This window comes from Crassostrea angulata, chromosome 2 (assembly GCF_025612915.1).
Source record: "Crassostrea angulata isolate pt1a10 chromosome 2, ASM2561291v2, whole genome shotgun sequence".
In the NCBI taxonomy this organism is placed as follows: Eukaryota; Metazoa; Mollusca; class Bivalvia; order Ostreida; family Ostreidae; genus Magallana; species Magallana angulata.
Window position 1 is genome coordinate 34,207,784 of NC_069112.1, and position 20,027 is coordinate 34,227,810.

Below are 20,027 nucleotides of genomic sequence, written 5' to 3' on the forward strand. Positions count from 1 at the left end.
TGTACCAATCAGGTTTGGACTAATAAAAAGTCGATTTGATCGAATGAATTGGAATCTTTTGATTTAAACAGAGGTTTTTAAAACAAGCTTACGATTGAATAAATCTGTTTAATGCGACAATTTTTTTAGCCATTTAATATACTTAAATTGTAATATGATTTGTAGTACATTGCTGAGAATTACACAAAAATTAACTTACGTAGTAAAAATAGAAACAACAGAGATAAAAATTTTAGGAACAAACAAAGGTAATGAAACAACTTCACATAGGTATCTGCTCGTATAAAAATAATAATTGTGTGACAAAACAAAAGACGGGTTTCAGTTTTGGAGAAATCGTTTAAGTTATTATAAAATATCTTATAATCCTAAGGTAAAAATATGACTCTTATAGACTTTTCTACAGAAAAAAAAAAAATGACACAGCAATGCAAATCATATGCAATGTAAATCATTAAAAAAAAACAAATTCGTTAAAAAAAATAAGTGCAAACAAAGTGCAGAAATTATTACAAGAAAAATAAATCAACTGTTTAGAAAACACTCCTTGTACAGCGATGTTTTGACTGAACACGAGTCGCAAAAGGTGTTTTTCGTCTTATTTCTCAAATGGTGTTTGAAATCAAACTCAGGTCTCCGATCAGATAAAAAATTTATCCATATAGAGTAGATCGACTTTGGATAGTTTGTTTCAGATCGCTTCTCTTCAAAGCCATTGTCATAAAATGCCAAGGTGTACGTTCATTGATTGTAGTAGACGTGTTCTCCCATTCGCGAGCGAATAAAACTCATCAAGATGTCATGGATCAGTGTATATTCTTCCTAATAAGAATAAGATAAACACATTCTTCAATATATTGATTGATTGATGTAGTATTACAATATAGTACTTGCCTATTATATGCGCACCGTATTGTATTTGTATTTCTTTTATGTAAAAATCTTTTTAAAAAATGATAAATTTGTATTGTTTGCGTATGTACATGCCTTTGTGTTTATTTAAAAAGAAGACAAATTAGTTTTTTTCATGTAATTTTTTTTTCATTCGACCTTTGTAAAATTAAAGATGAATGGTTCATTAATTTTCCCATTTGCAAATAGTTGTCTTTTGGGCTGTTGATACAATTAACATCTAATGTGAGTCCAAAAAACGTTGTATTTCTACCAAATGACTTTCTCAGATTGAAGTTATTACATTTACAAAAAAGTACTATAAAGTATGAAATATATATTGTAGACATGGTCTAGTACAGTGTATGTGCATTGTACATGCATTCAAGTCTCAGTTTTAATTTAAATCACAAGTCGATCTATCAGTGTATTGTGTAACCACACAAACGTTACCAAGGTTGAGCACAGTTCCGGACGTCGTGTCTGTAGGAGTCTGACCACAGAAAACACGTCTATCTCCTCGTCCATTGTCAGTTGTTGTATCAGGTTGTATAGAGCACAGAACACACCGCATAGAGCAGCTCCATCCCTGACAAGGAAATAACATTTTATCATCAAGGAAATTATCTATTTTGTTTATATTGAATATTACGGAATAGAAAACATACTGATTGTTTTTCTTTTGTAACTTAAGAGTATTACTAACAATGTTTTATGGTGATGTGAGGGTGGTAAAATGAAGTTTTTAATATTAGAAATTTTACTCCCTTAAGTGGTATGGTAACGATTTATGCAAATACAAACACGACACAAGCCTTCTCCACATGACAATGAGCCGACACAGAAGATTTTGTTTATCATAAAAATGGCATGAATATTTCATACGTGTGATAAGATTCTAAATCAAAATATGTATAAGACTTTCGACAAAAAATCTGTAATTTTGGTGAAAAAAAAACGTAAACAGGAAATCTTTAACTTAACTGAGGACGAACTTAAATCGTCTGCCTTTGTCATACTTAGCTGTGTTACAACGCACTTTGAAAGATTACGCACTTTGAAATTTTTTTTCAAAGTGTGTTAATTTTTGGACCAAGTCAATGCACTTTGAAAAAAAATTCAAAGTGCGCTTATATCGTCGATATTAACGGACTTTGAAAGGGTTTAGTCGAAATAATATATAATTTAAGATACAATAAATAATTGTTTTAACCTTGTGTGGCATAGTGGGATATATTTTAGAAAGAACCCACTGCATTCTCGGCTAACTTGATAAACAGTTTCTAGATTAGAATTTTTTTCCCTTTCCTCAGCCTACGGAGGTTGACAATTTACAGTTAGAACAGCTTGGGAGATTTGAATTATCCAAATATGACATAAAGTGCATCGCTTAGCAAATTCATTTTCTTTCTTTTTTGTGTATGCAGCAAACTTACTAATTATCTGGTACATTGTGCTGTGCCAGAAACGAAATTTTTTTTTATTTATTTATAATGGAGAACACGTAAAATATATTTCAACTGTCTTCAATTGCATATGCTCATAAACAAGCATAATGTGAGAAAAGGATACTTAGTTATAATATCATAAACAATATGATCTTTTAGAGGACCAGCGCGAGAAAAAAAAAACCTCACGCCCTAATGCTTACTTTTAAGTTTATAATAATTTAATGTTTGTCAACGTACATGTATTTTTTATAATGAAGTGATTAATTTGATTAGAATTTCAAAAGAGAGTTTATGTTGAAACAGCTATAGATTCTTTAATATACCGTTAGAGAAATTATTGTTTGAGCAGCTAGTTTCTTTTTTCAAAATCAGTATACTTAATTTACAACAAAGGGTATTTCTTTTCCTGATTTTATACATTTCCTCTTAGTTGCTGAATATCATTTATGTTTTAGAAGGAAAAAAGAGGGGTAGGGGACCTTTCTCCTGTAATCAATGAAATGAAGTACTGATAATTGACCTGTACCTTTGGTTAACCCCCACTCCCACTTCTATCCCCGTTTTTAAAGACGGTCAATCAGATTCATAAGTGTTAACAAATTATCATACTATCAACAAATTAAGAATTTAATTCCAGAATTTCAGATTTATACATATGTTTTTCATAGTGTGTTAAGTGTCTCGATACTAAAATATGTCGATGTACCTTCATAACGCACATTGAAAAATTATTTTAAAGTGGGTTAACCTTGTCCAAAATTTAACACACTTTAAAAAAAATTCAAAGTGCGTTGATATTGTACAAAATTTAACGCACTTTTTAATTTTGTTCAAAGTGCATAATTTTTTAAAATGTGTTGCCACATAGCCAGCCGGTTCTGATTCATGTCTTTTTCTCTTGGACATGAATGTATCTCTCAAATGACGATATAATGAACGATTTAGTTTAAAAGACGTCATTAAAATGGCATAATATAGTAAGTAATTAAAAAAAAGGTACACATTGTCTAACCCCTGGAATTTTTGTGACCCGTCTTGGCATTGTGAATGTGTTTTATAAGAAAACATTTATGTACAGACTATACAAATCACATGTTTGTAAATTATAATTATATCAATAAAGGGAATAGAAATATAAAATGGAAATTTCTAGCTTTAATTGTAACTATGCCACTTGTATATAATCAATACCTGCTGATAACGATAATCGGATTCTTTGTTTCCGTCTTTTGGACAAACGACACTAGGGCAAGGAATTTGGCGACCGTTTCTGAGTTGTCCAACGTCAGAAGGCTGGTGGGATCTGATATATTGACAGACCATGTCTCGTCGCTTTTCTAAGCAAAGTGGAAGAATAAATGCATAAAATTCCACTCATATCCATATATAAGAATAGAGATATTTTACTGTGTTCATAAACTCACATCTCTTACCGAAATATTTATTTTACAAATCCTTATTTCTGAGTCCTGTTGTTGTTCTACATTTAGTGTAAAAGGAGAAACTGACAAAGGTTTTGAAGAAGATGGCATCCAATAATTTGCCTAAATTTTGAAAAAAAAAAATACACGACTTTCATGAATAAAATTTCAAAAATTCGTTAGCAATTCCATAGGACTTTCTTTTAAATATTGAAAATCGTACAGATTCAATACTGCTGAGAGGTTCCATACAGACAACAACTTCAGAGTCATAATCAATAATCAGCCGTAGGAAATCTACGATGGTCTCCGGTTGTGGGTACTTAGTGATGATGAACGCAAACTGTTTGGTCGTAGACTAAAAAAAAAATAAACCCACACCAATTTATGATTATAGTGGGAAAATACAGTAGAAGTAAAATAACTGAAACAAATAGAAACATATTGAAATATATGGTGAAACTTACAGGGATGGTTATGGCATTAATGTAGTTTCCTCGTTCCGGGAAAGTTGGCATCAGGTACAGGATGTATTTATCAACTACAACATTGAAATCATTTTATTTTAATTCCTTAAAAATATATAATTTATATTAGAAAGTTTCACATGGTTGGACACGATTGGATAACGTATCAAATTACTTACGGGGGCGAATGGATGATGAGAAATCCCCACATTCTGATGCCATCGTGTAATCTGCTTCTGTATAACGGGGTCGAATGGCCTGAAGTTTCTGATATAGAGAACAAAAAATACTCGATTTAATGAGATTAAAACAAATAGAAATGATTGACACTCTAATAACATCTCACAAATATTAAATATGCAATTCGGTAAACTGAATGTTAACCGAAATTTCTGGAATGATGATTAAATGGCAAAAGTATGTCATTTAGTCACCTTTTATCTTTTTGCCAATCATTTTTCAGATGACCGAATGGCAGATTTGCTTTCTCTGATTTTTGTAAATTAATGGGCATTTCTTCATTTAAAATAAAAAAAAAAATCCAGAACAGTTTCAATGGCTACTAATCTAACCAAGTTTTTTAAAACATAGTTTTGGAAGAAATATAAAGATAATAGACGTCCTTGTTTGTGCTACAGACATGTACATACATTCAATGAATATATCTCAAATTTGGATGCAGGTCAAATTACCTGAAACTCTTTTCTTAGTGGAGATTCACTCGCAGTTGTTCTATTACTTGACGGCTTCAGTTTTTTAAGAAGTGCCATGGTATTTAGCGCCGCAGCGGGTGCTTTAAACATTTCATTGAGCGTCAGAAATATAGTCTTGTATTGTTCCTGGTGATAAAATTGTACTGTATAATGATTTTGATATAAATAGTACCAATTCTCTCAAACTGAATAAAAAATTGTTTCTCAGTAGACTAGATTGTATTTATACTATTTCTTATAATTTACTTGACAAATTCCACTCCACCCTACCCACCAAAAAATCATGTAAAATAAACACAAAACAAATGCAAACATCACCCCCCCCCCCAAAAAAAAAAGAAAAGAAAAAAAAGCAAAAAACAAATATATTTTAAAAAGAAATGAAAAAACACCACACCAACTCCCACCATACAGAAAAATAAAGAGTGATAACATAACAAAATAAGACTCACATATGTTTGAACCATATTCATCCTGTTTCTTCTCATTTTCTTGACAAATTCTGCGATATTGATTTTATTTTCTATTTTTCCAGCTTCGAAAAGTACATCTATTGCTATGTATGTACCTGTTCTGCCAATCCCAGCGCTAGATATAACAATAAACAAATTTCATATTTATGGCCATGCAAACACGTTCAGTATGATCATAAAAATTGTATGTTGATACTCATTTATCATCATCACATTATCTAATAAATTGCGAATTGTTTGACATTATTTTGTTTATCTAGTCAGTCGCCAAATATATATTAGGCTAACTTAAAAGAAAAGTTATAAGGACAAATGTACAAAATTGTTAAATAGTGCATCTCTTTTCCAATTATAGATGGATAAAATTTTCTTTTATTATTTGGATAAATGTCATTTAACATTAGAGAGAGGAATTCTGGTGATTAATAACGTTCGGTTAAACAATATTACATTTTCCCCCCTAAATTCTGTATAAGAAGAAAATCACCAGGAATTAAATGCAGGTTTTTGTGCATTATGTCTGTTTAATAAGAATGTTAAAAAAAATCTGAAAAAAAATGATAATAAACCAATAATATTACTTAAATATATATGTAATATTATTACATTCATGCTACAAAAATTATTCGTGTCAATGCAATTTCTAACTTTTGAAGCATGCTATGAATGTAATACATGAATGCTCACATTCAGTGAATTATTTTTAAACAAAATTAATCAAGATACGATAATACGACATTTAATAATGAGGAATCCTACCAAAAATAAAAGAGCATTTTTATGAATTCATGATTTTGTTTTGAGGACTTTTTTGGACGTTACTTGGTCATTTAAACATAAAAAATAAAATACTTGTACACCAAACGTGTGATATGTGTATTTGATAAGCCCTACCTCAATTTTCAAAAATAAAAGAGATCTACATGAATTAACACTAGAAACCTGTTTTTAGATGTTAGTGTGGAACGAAAAATAGTAGGCTAGTATATACTATATACATGTAAATAAGTTTTATTTATTTCAGTACACAGAACAAATGATTTTATTTTACAATATCGTTTATATATATATATATATATATATATATATTTATATATATATATATATATATATATATATATATATATATATATATATATATATATATATATATATACCTGCAATGAACCAGTGTGGGGCCATCTTGACTTTTACATTTTGATCTCATCACATGATCGTGGAAAAATAAAAGACAGAGTGGATACGGTGTACTGTGATCCGGCCACGCAGTGTAATGGTACTGGATTATTATTTTACTGCATTTAAGCTGAGAATTAAACAGGTTTCATTACAAAATAAATATTTTAGATAATTAGAAGAAAAACATTACTTTTCAAAAATCTATTTTTAAAAATAGTTGAACATCATATATTTTAAATGTATTATTCAAATCATGCCATAACAACTTTAAACATATTACTATAACAAAAACAATTTTTAAATGCAAAGTTTTTGATGCTACATTTTATTAATGGTTACACTATTTTACCTTTTGGTTCGTCAATTTCATTTTGCGAATTACATAGTTTGCATATTGTTTTTCGTCTAATGTATGTACACTGTTGTCGCCCAAAGTCATTGATGTTTCTAAATTTGGCCAATATTGGTCACACTTCGTCTATCAAATAAATAAAAGACAAGATTTTACGCTTTCAAAAGAAGATTATGCAATATGATAGTTCTTATCATAATTGTATTTGTGTAATCAGGAAAAATAGCACAAATTACCCTTGTTCCTTCCTTAAGATTTGTTAACATTACAATCTGGTCTACTCTTTCTTGCCAAACCATCGACCAAAAATCCACAAGTGTGTTAGGTGTAGGTCCTGTTTGAATAAAAGGGGGAAAAATAGAAGAACAATAACATTATTTCTTCTTGTGTTCTTAATAAAGCAATATTAAATGAAATAAACTAACCTTGACATGCAATGAACTGATTTTTCTTCTTGAGACCCTTAAAGATAATTATGACATAAGGGATAACATTTAATTCTGTTTTAACACTATTTTTATATATAAGTCAAACTGAATTTTATCGAAAAATGATTGCATACTTACATCAATATAATTAGCGTTTATATAGTCCCGAGATCTGTTTGCCAATATCACTCTTGAATGGTCGTCTAAATAATTTTCATTTAAAAGAAAACACGTAGTAATGATGGATACAAAATATTAAAACAACAGTAATTCTTATGCTTATGGAATATAAATGAAATTTTAAAAAACAATTATTGTATTTGTGTAGTTGATGAAAGAATGAGATAAGGTTGCCATTTATTGTTACCGCTTCAATTACTAAGGATCGTAATATATTAATCGCAATATTTTTGAATAAGAAGTAATTATCACATAGTAATTAGTAATTCACTTTAAAAATGTTTAAAAATTATAAAAACAATCAAAGCATTTTAGTACTGATCAATACATCTGTTTAAACCGGTACTTACATGGAAATATATATTTGAATCGATTTTTAGACAGGTTTTCTGGAAGTTTTCCTACTTCACAAGGGTACCTCTCTCCGTATTGTAAAGTCTAGAAAATTTCGGTAAATTTATCAAAAATATCTAATCTTAGAATCGAAAACAATCTTTTCATATTGATGAATTAAAACCCTATATTTTGTGACGTTCGTATCTCTTATAAATTGTTAAGCACATTTGATACCCACCGCATATTCTTTCTTAAAGCCATCATTTTCCTCTTTCGATTTTTCTAGAATTTCGTTTTCCAAGTTTCTCAAAGAGATGTCAGGAATTTGCTTGTTGCTCGCGGGTAAATTTCCATAAGGATTTTCATCATGTATTTTGTCATCGATGTCAATATCCTCCTCCATTGAAATGTCAGGATCCACGCCCAATGGTGTTTTATCCTGGATTTCTATAGTTGCCGTCGTTGTACTCAATGGACCTTGGTTAAATTCTATGTTAACATTCTGATACACGTTTGAATACTTTGGAACCAGGATAGGGGGAACTGCTAAAGGAAACAATATCTATAATTTTCGTACTCTCCTCTTCTGACCCGTGTCATTAAAATTTAAAAAAAAAAGTTTTTTTTATTAGTTTGCATTATATGCTTACCATTTTGGTTAATTGAAACTGTGTTCGTATCTTCAATTTCTCTCTCACTATCTTCGCCCTTCGTCGAGCCTCGAGATCTAGAACTATGTGAATAACATTTAAAATGATCAGTCAACTTATATGAAATCTAAAGGTACCCATCAACATTAAGTCAAAGTAAGTCGTTAATACCGTGTACAAATGCTAAGGAAACCAATAATTAGGAGTGGTGTAACGATAACTGCAATATATCCTCCTATGACGTATATCGCTGGCAGCTGGTTTGTTATGTTGTATGGCTGATACGAAATACGATTATATAAAAATATGTACAGTAGCATTGAAAAGAGTGACAATAGAAATGCATTTGATTTTATAGCTTTATTCGTGTAAATATGTGTTTTAATCTGTTATATATATACATTACCTGACAATCAATGTCAAATTTAGTGGTCAGGTTGTCAAAGGAGTGATTGCCATAACTTTTGTTGAATTGGTTTGTGCAGTTGAGTCCATAAAATAGGTCGCGGCATGCTAAGATGAATGAATTAAAGCGTTTTAAAGGGGAAATCTTTAGATATGATCATGCTATTAAATAAACATCGTCTGAACCAAGATGCATTTATAAATAGAACAAGAGGCCCATGGGGCCACATCGCTCACCTGAGCAACAATGGGCGTTCAAAAGATATTGTGCCATATGGTCCCTCGGTAGAATAACAAAAAAAAGAATATTGTAAAGTATTCGAATTTTACACTTATTTTTGCATACACGTAATCTTTGACATTGTACCTTCATGAAATACTATTTTTTATCAGAATAAGAAAATCCTACGCAAGATATAAAACTAAACATTTGGTAGGGGTACACTGTTAAGTTGTTACCTTCCAATTCCCTATATTTTCGCTCTGCCCCCCCCCCCCCCACACTTTGTAAAGCGATCAAAATATATGAGAGCATATAGGTACATTTTTTTCATCAACTACTTACTAGTTATTGTATTTAAAAAAAAATATTATAGTTATTGTTTTTTATTTTAAAAAACCCTACATGTATAGATGTGAAGAAGAAAATTGTACCTCAATATGCTCAATTCCTCAAATTAAAAACATTCAAAAATTTGTCTTCTCCATTATAATTAAATGACTGTTATTTACCTCGCGTACAAACCAGGATAATTTTCCGCTGTGATATTTTCTTATAAAAAGCGATAATTACTTTATCCCCGCAACAGAAATGTGTCAGAACTATGGAAACTGTTTAAAGATGTCGTTTTTATTTACTCTTGTCTGCCCCCCCCCCCCCCCCGCCCCCACCCCCACTTTTTCTCGCAGCAACTGATTTTTGTAAATTTACATATAAAAAATTGAATTATCATGGAGTTGGCCCCCCCTTTTTTGGAGGATGTTAAAAATCTCTCCCCCCCCCCCATGATTAGGATTTTGAAGATTTTGGGAAAATCTTTTTTTTTTTTTTTTTTTTTTTTTTTTGCTTGTTAGATTTTATGGATGACTCCCCCCCCCCCCCCCCCCCCCCCTTTTCACGATGCTACGTGCCTGTACAAATGTACACACACACAGTCAAGGATCACATGTACAGTAGGAGTAATAATGACGAAAAAAGGTTAGGTTTACAATACAATAAGTTGATAAAGTTGGTTTCTGGAAGAACAGACTTTAAAAATTATCTTAATAAATATTGACAAATTTTTTACTTTTTTAATCTTAAGTTTTTTAGATCTGTGTACAAACATAGAATTGTGAGCAAATCTCTGTATCTTGCTTATAATGCCTATAATTCGAAGCTTAACAATCAAATATTGTTAGTAAATAGAAATTGTAAACAATTAAACACAAGAAACATGCACTATAACAAATAAAGAACACATTTTATTTTTTCGAAATGAATCATATATATACATGTATATATACCTACATATTTCCGTCAGCGATATCAAACTCTATTTAAACTGAATAAACTCGAGAAAATGCCGAGCATCCCAACAAAACCTATTGCATTAATCTACCATTACGCAAAAAGATAATGCCGAATTACCGATAGAATGAATTGTATTTCAGTACTTTTTTGATACATCAGATTTTGCTTAATTTGTTCAGGTAAACAGTTAACTGTTTGATTTACCGAAGTCTCTGTTTGATTTGATACGTAAAAATCACGAAATACAGACGATAGTTCCCAGGTTACAAAGCAGTAATATTGAAAACGAAACGAAAATCAGAACAAGCTAACACCAACGTCATGTGTGAAAACTGTCAACGCATTGAAATATTTAGCCTCAATTTACTTCACAAAATCGGCACCAATATATTTTGCATGTTTCAAAAATTTCCCTTCATACGCGAACTGTTGCACAACAAGCAAATTCATCATAGTCAGATCGACCCTTTTTCGTATAATGTCATGGCTGCTTTAAACAAAGAACCTCGTTTTAGAAGTATGGAATACGAGTCTTGGTAAAATGGGTATGCAAACCCGGGCCGTGGCAAAATAAAAGCCGGGGCAGATCGGCAATTGTCAATTCCAAACACGCATTATTTTGCAGCAATATTTACAGCGAATACAAATATACTGGTCCATCAAATATCCTGAAATTTTAATGAGATTGGCAGATTAATAAGTGCCAATCTTTTGTTTTGCCAAGGCCAAGTCTTGCCTACCCATTTTACCGGATGCCGAACCCGAAGCTATTAAACTGATTGAAACACGCCTTTCCTTATTATTTTTTTCGTAATAACTCAGATTTGAAACAGAAATTTTAGCAATTTATATTTTCCTTCCCATTAGGATAATTTATGCTAAACTACGTTGAATTGGAATCAGTAGTTCTTGAGAAGAAGATTTTTAAAAATGCACCCCCCCCTTTTTCTACAGTTTCAAGGTTTTCTCCGCTATGAAGACAGATCGGACTTTCATTTCTGCAATTTATATTCGCCCACCCATAAGGATGTTTTGTGCCAAATTTGGTTGATATTGGATAAGCAGTTTTAGAGAAGAAGTTCAAAATGTTAAAAGTTTACAGACGGACAGACAGACAGACAGACGGACAGACAAACGGACGGACGACGGTCAAAATGTGATCAGAATAGCTCACTTGAACTTTCAGCTCAGGTGAGCTAACAAGTAAAAATGCGGCAAAAATATCCCGTGACAATCTATGATATACGCCATGCATCGATGATTATTGAGAAAAAAAAATAAACATTTAAAAAGAATTTTATGTTGGTACAATATTTAACTTTTATTTCGCACTTTTATTGGTTTTGAGATAAACGGACATGAATGATGTGGGTCGTGTTTTATTTTTTCCTGTATACCTTTGTAAAACATTAGATGAAAGCATTGAATTTTTTTTAGATACAAATATTATTTACATATATTGTAGAAAGGTCCCTGATACACGGAAGAACATTTGGTAAAGCATGACCCGTTGACAGAGAGACACAAAGTTTAAAAATCATTGTTACTACAGTTGTCGTAGCTTACTTCACATTTTTTGTCTAAATATTAAAAAAATGTATAAAATCTACAATGAAATAACAAATAGAATAAAACGGATCGTTGAATCATGTTCTTTAAAGTAAGTCTACCTTTAGTTTCTTACATTTAGTATTGGTGTGTAAGTGTTTATTACAGAAGCACGCTCTCAAAATTGAAAAAAAAGACAAAGCAATTATAAACAAATAAATGCACCCGCTGTAATGTGTTGAATGCAAAAATTACCCCTTTTTGTAGAGTTGCAATATAATATATTATAAATGCAATAATGCAACACCATATTAAATAAAAATCATTTAAACAATAAAATATGACCTATTTATATAGCACAATCTCTTAAAACAATATTTAACATTTTCGTTAAAAAAAATTAGACATCAGTCACCGACTTTCGATTAATTTGAGCAAGCTCTGATACAATTAATTCTGCAAAGATAATGGAAAACATACCATGACTACAACTTAAGCGAAGGTATCCTGAAACGCACCTCAGACAGGGACAAGTATTGAGATCAAATCCCCATTTCGTACAGTTTACCGTATAGTTTGAAGGGAATGATGAATTATTTCCTATTGAAGAAAATGCACAAAAATTTAGTCGATTGAAAATCATAATCGTATTTACTATGATTTGTATTTTTAAATCTAGTATTACATGTATGCATTTGAAAGACAAGAATGATGTGTAAAATTTTCCAGGTACATCATAATACAACTTTCAAAAACTCTCTACTGCTTCATTAATATTCATAGATATAATCTTTTATCAAATTAAAAAAAATATAAATAGTCCTTTTCGACAAATCCGCTACTGACCGATTAATGTTAAACTTACCCGAGACAAGGAGTTGATCTGTGTATATCACAATTTGAACCGTGAAAATGGCGAATAAACAATGCCTCATAATCTCAATCAGAAATACGACGAGCAAAAATATACTAGTTATTGTTGCTCGTATCAGCTCGATAATAGAATACAGAAAAAGGCGACCGACGCACGTAAAACGACAACAGAATTAGAAAAAACCCAATCTGCCCTTATAACACTTGTTTGGATAATTCGTTTGTTTGTTTTTTAATTCAATAATAATTGGGACAAATAATATGTTTATAAATTTACATTTACATTTTGTATTTCCTCCTTCTATACAATTCAGGAAGTTCGTAATGCCCATTTGCATCTTCTATATTTGTGTGTCTTAAAATTTAAATAACAAGTTGTCAATAGTATATATATTTTTTATACATAGCTCAATGACACAAATGCACATCTCCCATAATGGTACGCCTAATCATATGTTTAAGCAGATAAGATATATTATAACTTGATAAGTTAAAAAAGGGGAAGAAAGTGGACCTGCTATAATAGGTCCTTATCAAAATTAATTTATATATTTCCCTGTAGGCAATCATAAGATTGGCTTGCCAGTATATATCCTATGTCATCTTCTGTAACAAATAAATGAGCATATACTGTGTATATCTTCCTGGTGAAAAATAAGAAAGTAAGAAAACTTATGTAGTTTATTACAAGTAATTTGAATGGGATATCAAAATGCACATCAAATAATGGACTTACGCTTTTGGCACATATAAAAAATTTTTTTTAGCTTTACCTGTAGTCTCTCTTTTCAAAATAATTACTTGCATTGCCTATTGTGACTGGAATAATTAAACCACGGAACTATTTTATTCTCTCTCTCTCTCTCTCTCCCTTTTTTGAAAATAAATTCTGAGTTTTATTACTTGTAAAGTGAAAAAGTTTAAGTTTTTTTTCTTCATAAAAATGATCATGATCCGGTTTTTTTTTCAAACGCAACAATTATTTGGTCGTATACCAACCTTTGTCCTTTATAATTGAAATCTTGTTGTATCGAATTCCCATTATATTCATATGATAATATACTAGATTGTGACCCGTGCGTGCACAGGTTGACATTGCATATGATATCCGACATTTACAGAATAGATACATCGACACTATAGAAATAGTGCCTGTTTGGGAGGGTAACAGTTGAATTGACACCCCGAGGAAATCAATGTCAACCGACGCAAAACGGAGTTTGACAATGGTTTTCGAGGGGTGTCAATTTCAACTGTTATCCTCCCAAACAGGCACTATTTATCTTATTATACTGAATGTCTTAATTTTAGAGAATTGTTTACTGCTTTAATATAGAAATGACGTGAATGTTACGGCGAACCGTACGCGCATAATTTACGTGCATGTAACAATTCGTTGCGTTACCCGTTTTAAAGTGTGTTGCCTACGCTAAGGGTAATATATAACCAAGCTTTAAGCCTTCAATAATGCTATAAAAAAATTTCCCTACATTCTGCTTAGTTAAATAAGGGAACTGTGTCTCGAGGCATTCACCACTGTTAAAATGCCACCCATACACCCGAAATGTAGCAGAAACTTGCAGAATCGCTTAGAAACGATTTTGGGGAAAATTAATGAAACTGCATTGAAATTAACAGTCAAATTATTCATTACAAACCATGTTGAAATTCGCAACTCTCGCTATTTTTCATATTAAATTCACTGAGTTAGAGGTATCTCCCGTAATTTCTTTGATGAATAGAATATATAGCAAATTTCCAATGAAAATTTACACGCATTTGTATTATCGTTTTTGAGTTAATCCATGCAAATGTGATATTAAGGAAACATAAAATGAAGATTCTTAATTCCGTGATTTAGCGTGAATGTAATGCGCATGCGCAAAATTGTAAAATCCAGAAAATTCAGATGATTACCGGAAATTTTAAAGGATTGTTTGTTGATATTTAATCCGCGAAGCTTGATTGAGAAAAAACAAAAACAAATTGGTATCTTCAAGTACCAATTGTGTTTAAAATATATAAAACAAAAGACAGCACTCTTCCGATTTCTCGAGTCTATTATTTTAATATAGTAGTGTACATATATAGAGTTAGCACTAGAGAGCACTAGCGTCCGTAATAAAGTAGCTAGGCTAGCATTTTGATACCCCCGCTCCGAAGGAGAAGGGGGTATACTGTTTTACCCATGTGTGTGTGTCTGTCTGTCTGTCTGTCCTTCTGTCTGTCTGTCCGTCCGTAAAAAAAATTTTGTCGCATTTTTCTCAGCAACTATTTATCGCATATGCTTGTAATTTTATCACACTATTTGTTTAGGCATGTCATATTGTTGGATATATTTTTGTACCAACCAGACGTCAACTTTCTATTAAATATCGACTTTGCTTATTTTGCATATTAGATTAGAGCGGGGGTAACACTAGTGAGCATTGGCTCACAGATATCTCGTTTCTTCTGAAATTCTTCCTTGTCTTGACTTAACTGTTTTGATTAAAACTTTAAAGGTAACTTTAACATCATTTTGTGTCATCTGACTAGTGCCAGAATTACATTGGCCACTAATTGCCTTGACCTCTGTTTTTCATATAATCCTCTACTTTGGCTTCGCTTCTACTGATGCCTCTATATCTACCCCCGAAAGGTCTGTGCAACCTCGTTCTACATTAAAAGACATTGTATTCACTTTGCTTTTTTGGCAATTCAAGGTTATTTAACTTTTCTGATAACTCTTGATAATTGTATTACTGAAAATTAATATTCTGTTCTAACTTGTCAATCTTGGATACTAATTCCTTCAATTCTTTCTTCACATCTTCATTTTACGCCTTACTTTTATTTATCTACCTGTTTATCCGCTATGAGTTTCTTGCCCCCCCCCCCCCCCCCCCCCCGAGACATCAACTATTATACAAGGCAAACCGATGAAAAAAGTTGCTGTCGACGGGAACAATAAACGTGCGATCGTCCGAATAATTAGTGGATAGGTAATTGAATATACCGATGAAAACTTTATATAAAATTGTCGGCAATGCTGTAAAACAATAAGAGTTATCGAACTTTAAATTTATTCTGTCATTCTGATACAAATAACGGGGCAAATTGAATGCCTCTAGTAAATGGTTTCTATGATTTTTCACCCGGGCAACTAGCACAAGCACTATTTGACAGTTACATCAAATTTCATGTTTATCTGTTGTTAATCTGCATAAAAAATTTACTCAGTGGTATAATAACAAGTGCTTTTCTGCACTTGGATGTGTCGAGATTAAGCTTAAAATACGATATTTGTTTTTTTAGTTTTTTGTTTTCATTTTTTAAACTCTCTAATATTTGTATATTTACATGCACAATCGTAGAGCATTTAAAGAACACAAAGGTAAATATTTGTTCAGAATTGATTTTATCTGAGTGATAAAACATCTGATTTACAAATTTTATTACATTGATTATTGGAAGGCTCAAATAATACGTGTTATATGGTGACACCTAATCTTTATGTGAGGATTTATTCACAATGTATTGCGACCGTTACTATACACACGGCACTACAAGGATATTTTGACCCCGCCTTCGTCTAATCAGAACTTGTTTTGCAAAATGAATATGGAATAGGTATATTTTGTCAACAGGTGGCGTTTCATGAAATAACTTTATCTAATTTATACGTATACACTAAAAATGTTCAGATCTTCGTAAACTTTTTATGTGTTTATGTATTGAATGGAGAAACAATTGAATGTGATAAGCCGAAAATAAATTGTAAACAAATTGAAAATATCTCAAATGTCTATAATGATCGAAGTATCTCTTTTTAATAAAGAAGCCTAAACCTGCAAAAGACGATAATGTGTTGAAAATGTGAAATGGAACTTTATAATTGATGTAATATGAAGTTAGGTTGTTTACATACAATCAAAAACTTAAGCATTTCCCAAGATTTTAATAAAAAAACAAATATACGTTGATCTCATTTTTAATATCTTGTTTTATAAAGGATAATCAATGCAGCTCACCTTTCATTGCTGATAACATATCTAGAATTACTTGTTTATCAACTAATCATTGTGAACCTCTATAAGTTACTTGATTCGTTACTTTTTTTTAACTCTTTGTCTGCAAATATGAAAAAAAAAATTTGAAGAAAGATGAAAATGCGTCCTCTTTTATTACAAACATTTTGCTTTGACTAAAATACTTACGCTATTCTAGAAGTAAACATGTATCTTAAACTACTCGTCTATATTTTACATAGCAATTGTCTCTGTCATACTTTAACAACGTGGAATAGCGCAGAGCTCCCATCGGTTGTTGACATTCGTCGTATAGCACCAAGGAGCGCTTTCACCGTCAGGATTCCTACAATAGTTATCCTGATCAGCCAGCCCACCAAACCGGTGTGTATGTGGTGTTTGGGAGTCCCAGCGCTGACACGGGTCCCCGGTCAATGTCACAGTCATAGTTCCAAAGTATTTCTTGCCCTTGGGGTCGTTGGTTGGAAGGCATTCCAATGCAGGTGTTCCTGTGGGCAAGACAACACAGACATGATAGAAATAATCCTGTATATAGAGTTATTTTCACCCCGTGTTATTTCTGCTCTTCTACACTTGCAAATAGTTTCGCCCCGTTTTCAATTTGGCCATACATAAAAACATATATTTATATCAACTCTGTCTAATTAACATAGTTATTTGAAATGTTTGAATCATTCCAGTCTTAAATTGGTCCGCTGAAAAGGAGAGGGAAATGGGCAAACAAGAAAACTATGATGAATATTTCTAATTGTACAGTAAAATGAATATAAAAAATAATTAACATTTTATACCATAAGTTTGTTGACATGTTATAAATCGTAATGTACCCCTGTATTCAATTTAGAGACACCGATTTTTTAAACCTCAACGATAAAGAGTACCATTTACTTTGTCGTCATTTAAGTTTAATATCAAATTATATATCACAAAGGTGATTTCAGCTGAAATTAAATGTAAATAAATCATAATAACAGGACATGGTGAAATCAAAAATATATATTTTTCAGAGAAAGGTTCTGGGGATTTTCCCCTGTTGGCTAAAGACCTCATAAAGACAACCAATCAAACACCTCAATCTACACTAAACGCGTGATCTAAAGATCTGCATGATATATTTATATGTCTTAAAATAGGGCTTTTCAAGGTAATGCCCTTTATCTAACAACATAAATAAAATATTTACAGAATATATTTCATATTTCCCAAATTTGTTTTGAAATGATATATATCTAGCCTTTTTACCAACTTGCCTGATCCTTTGGTACTCTTAAAGCTAGGACCGCTGTTATAAATATAGAGATGGCGGAAACTTTTGCTTTTCTTTAACATTAAGAATATGGGTGTAAGCCTGAAATTGACTTCCATAAAATACTTTTTGACTGATTTCCAACGTAAACATTATTTTTCAAAAGTTTTCAAAATATTTTTCAAAAATCAAAAGTAATGATTTTATGTTACACTCCCCTTTTTAAAATAATAAATGGCTAATTTAGTTAAGTTTAGTCTAGTACACGTAAGATAAAATAAAACAAATTTTCAAAGAGAACGAAGGCTCTTGTAATTTCATTTCTGTTAAGAATATATTGGTATTTTTTACCCCTCAGGGCTCTTAAAATTAATTTTTTTTAAGCACATGCCTTTCAGCACCTCATATGGGTGCATTCTTCGGGAAAAAAATCTTTAAAATATTCTTTCTTAGAAAAGTTCGTAAAATTCCAACTTTGTATTGGTTAATTATTCCATCCCTTTAAGATATGTTTATCTTATCATGAATATAATTTGAAGAAACAGTTAATTTATCATTTTTTATTTAAATTGCATAACATGATTCTTTGGATATCGATAAATATTATGGATTGAAATCAGTATTTAGAATTTGCGGCAACATACTCAAATAACACTAACTAATTGATATAATTTCAAGAGAAAAGCTCTATTCAACATTTTTACTGCTTTAAAAAAATGTTTTAGAATAACATATTTTTTTCTTTACACGCCAGTTAAATTCTGAAAGTAATTTTTTGGGGAAAAATATTTCTTCTCGTTGATAAGCGTAAAGAATACAGATTAAATAGCATTGAGAAGTATGTAAAAAAAATTCCCTGTGTGTTTATCTACTTTTTGCACTGGAATCGACCTTGGTCAGAATGTGGATACATGTATGTTTCTAACCTTTTATTGTCATATGTTTAAAGATTTCAGAACAGTCACTTGCGTTTAGATTTTATTATAATTAAATGAATTTTAGGTTAGCATGGTTACCTTTTAAAATGCATGGTTTAGGTCTGAATTAGATCGGGCACGGACAAGACGTAATAACGCGTGAAGTACGTATGACATTTTTTCGTGACGTATGGATAATTTCAAAATTTCAAGACGATTGATGAATTTCAGAAATAACATATTTTTTTTACCAATTCCACATATATGATAAGTTCAAGTTATTTAAAAAAAAATAAATAAAACGTTTGGTACCACAATCTGAAATGTTGCAGATTTCCCATCGCTTGTATGGATCTGTAGTGTAGCACCAAGGGGCGGGCTCACCATCTGGGTTCCTGCAATAGTTTTCTGGGAGACTGGTCAGGGAGTGTGAATGCGGAGTCTGCGAACTCCATGCCTGACATGTTCTCCCGGACTGTGTGATGTGGACCTTTCCTGTATAATCGTAACCTGAACTCGATCTTTTGCAATCTCCTTCAGCAGATTCTATAATGCAAAATACTTATATATTTGTGTAAAATAACGAATATATAGGCCTATAACATATTTTGAAATGTTTTAAATCTGATTCATAACACAGTTCATTTAAAGAAAAAAAAGATGTGAACTTTGATAATACCGTGAAACCAAACTTAAATTCAGTTTTGTACAATTGACTAACCAATTGCTTGTATCTCGCAGTTATTGCCTGAGAATCCATGCAAACAAGAGCAGGAAAAAGAGGTTCCCTCTACAGTGCACTGTCCTCTGTTTTTGCAAGGATTTGGAAAGCATTGAGAATCAGCTGTCATAGAAAAAAAAACTTAGTCTTTTCAAAAACTCTTGAGTGTGTACAGTAATACATCTTAGTAACTCCCCTATTTAAATTGATATAATTGTATAAAAGGGGCAGG

At 31.4% G+C, this 20,027-nt stretch overlaps 1 protein-coding gene across 1 annotated transcript in view; it reads right to left on the reverse strand.

The window, feature by feature from the left end:
- Nucleotides 1-567: 567 nt before the first annotated feature.
- The window catches only part of LOC128172301 (uncharacterized), a 36,747-nt gene continuing 17,287 nt past the window's right edge, over nucleotides 568-20,027 (reverse strand). The window contains exons 25-43 of the mRNA XM_052838095.1: nucleotides 19,796-19,918; nucleotides 19,387-19,620; nucleotides 17,273-17,399; nucleotides 8,542-8,618; nucleotides 8,130-8,437; nucleotides 7,906-7,993; nucleotides 7,514-7,578; nucleotides 7,373-7,409; nucleotides 7,184-7,281; nucleotides 6,945-7,073; nucleotides 6,574-6,722; nucleotides 5,396-5,531; nucleotides 4,923-5,069; nucleotides 4,410-4,497; nucleotides 4,231-4,304; nucleotides 3,987-4,121; nucleotides 3,534-3,679; nucleotides 1,345-1,480; nucleotides 568-822 (exon numbers count right to left, since the gene is read on the reverse strand). Of these exons, the coding sequence (XP_052694055.1) occupies nucleotides 742-822; nucleotides 1,345-1,480; nucleotides 3,534-3,679; nucleotides 3,987-4,121; nucleotides 4,231-4,304; nucleotides 4,410-4,497; nucleotides 4,923-5,069; nucleotides 5,396-5,531; nucleotides 6,574-6,722; nucleotides 6,945-7,073; nucleotides 7,184-7,281; nucleotides 7,373-7,409; nucleotides 7,514-7,578; nucleotides 7,906-7,993; nucleotides 8,130-8,437; nucleotides 8,542-8,618; nucleotides 17,273-17,399; nucleotides 19,387-19,620; nucleotides 19,796-19,918 (2,378 nt within the window). The 3' untranslated portion in view covers nucleotides 568-741. The remainder of the gene's footprint in view (nucleotides 823-1,344; nucleotides 1,481-3,533; nucleotides 3,680-3,986; nucleotides 4,122-4,230; nucleotides 4,305-4,409; nucleotides 4,498-4,922; nucleotides 5,070-5,395; nucleotides 5,532-6,573; nucleotides 6,723-6,944; nucleotides 7,074-7,183; nucleotides 7,282-7,372; nucleotides 7,410-7,513; nucleotides 7,579-7,905; nucleotides 7,994-8,129; nucleotides 8,438-8,541; nucleotides 8,619-17,272; nucleotides 17,400-19,386; nucleotides 19,621-19,795; nucleotides 19,919-20,027) is intronic.